The sequence below is a fragment of the Pseudophryne corroboree genome, chromosome 4, assembly GCF_028390025.1.
Source record: "Pseudophryne corroboree isolate aPseCor3 chromosome 4, aPseCor3.hap2, whole genome shotgun sequence".
Taxonomy (NCBI): domain Eukaryota; kingdom Metazoa; phylum Chordata; class Amphibia; order Anura; family Myobatrachidae; genus Pseudophryne; species Pseudophryne corroboree.
Window position 1 is genome coordinate 916,050,796 of NC_086447.1, and position 5,440 is coordinate 916,056,235.

At 41.0% G+C, this 5,440-nt stretch overlaps 1 protein-coding gene across 2 annotated transcripts; it reads left to right on the forward strand.

Annotated features, from left to right (window-relative positions):
- Positions 1-218: 218 nt before the first annotated feature.
- Positions 219-4,958, forward strand: LOC134910675 (putative nuclease HARBI1). Of its 2 annotated transcripts, XM_063918984.1 has the most exons (5): positions 219-1,047; positions 1,131-1,503; positions 1,812-1,833; positions 3,140-3,694; positions 4,821-4,955. In XM_063918984.1, exons 1-3 carry the CDS (start codon positions 303-305, stop codon positions 1,813-1,815), a joined length of 1,122 nt encoding a protein of 373 aa, XP_063775054.1. In that variant the 5' UTR covers positions 219-302; the 3' UTR covers positions 1,816-1,833; positions 3,140-3,694; positions 4,821-4,955. The 2 variants fall into 2 exon arrangements, with proteins under 2 accessions (XP_063775054.1, XP_063775053.1); XM_063918983.1 differs by having other exon boundaries at positions 1,131-1,833; positions 4,821-4,958.
- Positions 4,959-5,440: the final 482 nt, after the last annotated feature.

Consider the following 5,440-nt stretch of genomic DNA (forward strand, 5'->3'; position numbering starts at 1 on the left):
AGGATTGATCTGCAAAGTAGTGTTTGTCTTTCCTGGACTAGGTACTAAATTTCTTATTTTTTTGGTTTTTTTTTTTAATAAAGTTTTTTTGCATTAATATATGTTTTTTATATCCAAATATTAAATTTAGTTTTATTTGCTTTTTATTTTTGCATTTTGGACATGAATTCAACACAGAAAAAATGTACGCTCCTGCAGTAAGTTGACACCACAATTGTAAAAACAGTTATTGTGTAAAATTTTGGAAAACTTTGAATTATTTTTTTTTAACATTTCTTAACATTCTCTCCAAAAAGTGTGTGATGTCAATACATATTGCGGCAGAAGCCCTACCTCCCCAACCCACGCCAGCACTCCCACCCCAACCGCCAGCCCCACAACCACAGCCGGCTCCTCATCAACCAAGGCAACGGAGGCGTGCTAGGCCACCAATTTTCAGAACCCGTGTCAGACTTTTTGGGATGCCAGATGATGTGGTGGTGCGTAGATACCGGCTGCCACCACATCTAATCCTAGACACTCTCTCCATAATAGAGAGTGATCTGGAGTCTGAAATTCGGTATCCTACAGCAATACCACCATTGACACAATTCCTTGCAGTGTTACATTTTTTGGCCACAGGATCATTCCAGCATGTGGTTGGAGACCTGGTTGGCATGTCGCAGGGCCAGTTCAGTAAGGTCCTGCGACGTGTCTGCCAGGCTTTCCTCAAGCGTGTTAAGCAATTTATTGCTATGCCTTTGGATGTTGGTGCCCTAGATGTGGTGAAGCGGCAATTTGCGGAAGGTGGTAGTCGCTTCCCACATGTTATTGGGGTTGTGGATGGCACACATGTAGCTATTCAGCCACCAAAACATAATGAAGAAATTTATAGAAACAGGAAACTGTTTCATTCTCTGAATGTAATGGTTGTTTGTGGGCCATCCCTCCAGATCCTTTCCCTGAACGCAAAGTTTACTGGAAGTTCCCATGATGCGTATGTCATTAGACAATCAGGGATATGGCAGAGATTAAGATCAAGTCAACGACCAGACATGTGGTTATTGGGTGAGTTGTTGCTCAAATATTTTTGATTAAAAAAAAAAAAAATTAAAATTTTAAGATCTAAATTTTTGCTTTTATTCCAACAGGAGACCGTGGATATCCTTGCACCCCCTGGCTCATGACTCCTTACCGTAATCCCAGGCCAGGACCACAGATGGCATTTAACTCCGCGCTTACTGCCACTAGGCAGCTGGTGGAGCGCACAATTGGTGTCCTGAAAGGGCGGTTTCGTGTTCTCCACCGCACTGGTGGCGACATCATGTATTCGCCGGAGATGGCAAGTAAAATAGTGGTCCTGTGCGCAATACTCCATAATATCGCGGTAAGGAGTAGTGTAGAGCTTCCTCAGGCAGAGGAATTGCCTGATGAGGAGCCAGGGGTTGTGCCACGCTTCGGTGGGGGGAGTGTGACACGGAGGGGGAGCCAAGTGAGGGCAAGAATTGTAGCAGAATATTTCAGGTATAGTGTTTATATATTTTATATTTGCCCAAATAATACAACACAGTATGCTTCTGTTTTATAAACCATGATTTCAATTTGTATGATCTTGTAAAGTGATTGGGTACGGATTTTGTGGTGTTGGAATGTGTAATTGTTTTTGGTTCAAAATACAAAAACACGTTAAGCTTACAATGTTTATTTTGAAATTTAAATACTGTAATGTTGCTAAATAGTGTCCTTATTTGTTTTATATCATCAAATCCTGATTATGTAACCAAACACACAAACAAATGATACTCAATGTTTCACACTTTGTGACTGTCCAGCTGAATGATCACACGAACTGTGGTGAGTACACAGATATGTTTAGTATTTGTAACTAAAGTCTGTGTCTCTGTGTGTGTTTTGTTTGCTTAAATTTGTGTACCAAACATTTTCGCTTCTGCTATTGCGTTTTTACGCTCGTGCCAAATAACACTCTGCTTTTCACAGCATTGCAAAGATCAATAAAGTTAATAGAAATGACAACATAGATTTTTGACCAATCACATGCTAACAGACACTATAAATATATGCCCAAATAAGGAAAACGCCATTGCCATGATGCGTGCAGCACCGTTCACCAGGCGGGAGCTCCGCGTGCTGGTTGCGGTGATGGACCGCCGCGTAGGCCGCGTTGGGCGCTTCATCCCCAATCGGGTGAAGCGCGAGGCCTACGCGGAGGTCCGCCGCCTGCTGCGGACGCGAGTCCGCAGCAGGCGGACAATCATCCAGCTCGAAAGGAGGTGGAGTGATCTCCGTAGGCGGACTCCAGATTTGTTGGCGGAGATCCGCCATCAAATCCGTGCGCTGCATACACGAAGTAAGTTACCTTACATAAGTTTTTTGCACTAAATTGTGCTAATGTGTTATTTTCCAATTTTTGGCCTTCCGTAATTTAAGTAACAATTGTTAAATACAATGAGCACTGCAGGGGAAGCATATGTAACATGTGCAGAGAGAGTAAGTTTTGGGTGGGGTGTGTTAAATCAGGTGCAAAAATTTGCAAGGCTAAAATAAAGCTGCATGTATTTACCCTGGCCATAATTTTAAATTATAAAAAAAAAAAACACTCTCTCGGGACATGTTATATCTGCCACCCCTGCACTGCACATGCTTTTGGCCAATTGCCTACTAAATACCTGCTGTAAACCCCTTGGATTTGCAGACATTTTACAGTAAGTGGTAGGCTAATTGCAACCTGCAATGCCCTTTTATGGAAATTAGGACACTGTGTGTGGTTAGGTAAAACAGTACTGACTGTAGCAAAGTAACACCAAACAAGTGCATGTTTACAAAAAATAAGAAGCAGGCAGGAAATTAATCCACAATACTTGATCAGTGCAGGCTATATAATAAGGTGCCTTGAATAGTAATCTGGTGATGTTGCTGAGACCAATCACTATGACTCAATTGCCTAGATTAAGGAATGAGCTTCAAAGTTAAATTTTAGACTCATTTTGTTTGCTGTGGCCAACATGAAGAGGATCTTAACATGTTTGCTTTTCTTTGGAACAAAACAAATAATTTAACAATGAACAGAACATTGATAAAACAAATTGATTACTATGTAATTTATCATGTTTGAACAATTTGAACAATATTATCATTCTAGGACAACAACAACGGCAAAACTCCCCACCCCCTTCCCCTTCTCACTCCCCCTCCCCTTCTCACTCCCCCTCCCCTTCTCACTCCCCCTCCCCTTCTCACTCCCCCTCAGCTTCCCAGTCCCCCTCAGCTTCCCAGTCCCCCTCATCTTCCCAGGCCCCATCAGCTTCCCTGGCCCACTCCACTTTACATTCCCCTTCTCACCACACCTCTCCATCTCTTTCTGGGACCCCTTCTCCTCCTTCCCATACCCCTTCTCCTTCAAAATCAACATCACAATCTGAACCACCCTCACCCTCTATTGCTTTAACTTTTTCTCCGCCCCCCTCGCCCTCTCAATCAGACCCCCCCTCTGAAATTGCGGACCAAATCCAGCCTCCTTCCCCCATCCAGCCTCCTTCCCCAATCCCTCCTCCTTCCCCAATCCCTCCTCCTTCCCCAATCCCTCCTCCTTCCCCCATCCAGCCGCCTTCCCCCATCCAGCCAACATCCCCACCAAGTGAATGGGCAGAGGAAGCCCCTGCCGAACGTTCCGGGAGTCTGGATGTTGCCGTGGAAAGTAAGTATATTTTAATTTTTTTAAAAATGATTACCCACTTACACTTACAATGCCAAAACATGCAGTGTTGTACTGTTTGAATTCTTGGACCCTGGAAAAATATTTAAAAATTTCATCATGGTGTACATGTTGCCTTTACATATTTGTGAGTGTCATTATATGTACAGTGTGTATGTGTGCAATGTTTTGTGTGTCCACTCTAGGTTGACACTCATTAGGTAGCCAGGGTTGCCAGGAGAACAGGGTTTATATGTGTTACTTTTTCTGGGAAACAGTTAGACCTGAGTGGAGTTTAGTATGTTTGCCTTTTACACTTGGGCCTGTGTAGTCTGAATATTTACACTTAAAAATCACATGCTTCACTTTGTTATGCAGCCTAATGACACACTGTTTTTTTGTGTGAAAGTTACATTCTCAAAATTAATAAGTGTTCGAGTCAAACATGTTTGCACTTATTTAGTAAGGGCAGCTTTCATGGAGTGTGGGAATGCTATGATATGTTGGCCTTCTGAAGATGTGGATATGCAGTGTGATGATGCAGGACCAACCCACTAAAAATAAAAAACAAATAAAACAACAAATGGGAATGAATGCCAACATGGTGTCACATTGACGAAGATGGTAGTTATCTTTAACATGGGATGTCGGACATAGCAATCAATAAGATTATACTTAAAAAATTGGGATCCACTTCTACAATATAATAATCATATTTTTGCTTGATTGCTATGGGCAACGTTCCATCCTAAATATAACTCACATAGTAGTAAATGTAACACATGGTCTGGAACACTTTAAAATCTGATAAAAAGGCTGAGCAGGCTTGTGTGTTCTGCTAATGATTGTACCATAAAACAGGCAGGATGTAGTAACTTTGCCATTAAAGCAGGCCTGTCCAAACTGCGGCACTCCAACTGTTGAGAAACTACACATCCCAGCATGCCCTGACACAGCTTTGCCATTCCCTGACCACAAAACTGTGTAAAGGCATGCTGGTATATGTAGTTTCACAACAGCTGGAGTCCAGCAGTTTGGACATGCCAGCATTTAAGTGTGCTTTGCGCCTTGCTTGGCTAATAAGTAATGTAATTAAGTTATTAATGTTTGTGTTGCATCTTAATTTCAGATGTTGCAGTTGGAGATCCCACAAGTTTTTCAGGGATACTTTACACCATGCGCCAACACCTGCAAGGAATGATGGATTGTGTGGACCATTTGCAAAAATTTGCTTGAGTTGTATTGTTTGATTTGTAAAAAAAAAAAAATATTAACAAATACAAAAATAAAAAAGTTGATTAAAGTTAACCGGGTGTTGTGTTTATTAATGCAAAAAAGGATCAGCAGATTGGCAGGCAGAATTTGTTTTGTACAAAAAATTACACACATCTAACGTTACATTTTTACCAAAAAAAAACGGAGATTATTGTGTTAAGAAACATGTAAACACCTTCATTCACAAACAACACCTTTAAAAATTAAAAAAGTGAAAAAAAAAAAAAATTTTACACTTTGACATGTTGATGGCCAATTATGGCAACAAAGTGTTAATTTTTTTTTATTCTCACACTTAATTGTTTTGGAACATTATCAATCATTACACTAATTGGGTTCGTAATTGAAAAGGGCTTGTGGTCTTTAAAAGGAAAGGTGTCATTGCACTTAATAGGCCAAAAAAACATTTTTGTGCGTTTTACCTTAAAAGTGTGCACTTTTACGCAAAACTTTGTAAATATACTCAAACTTAGT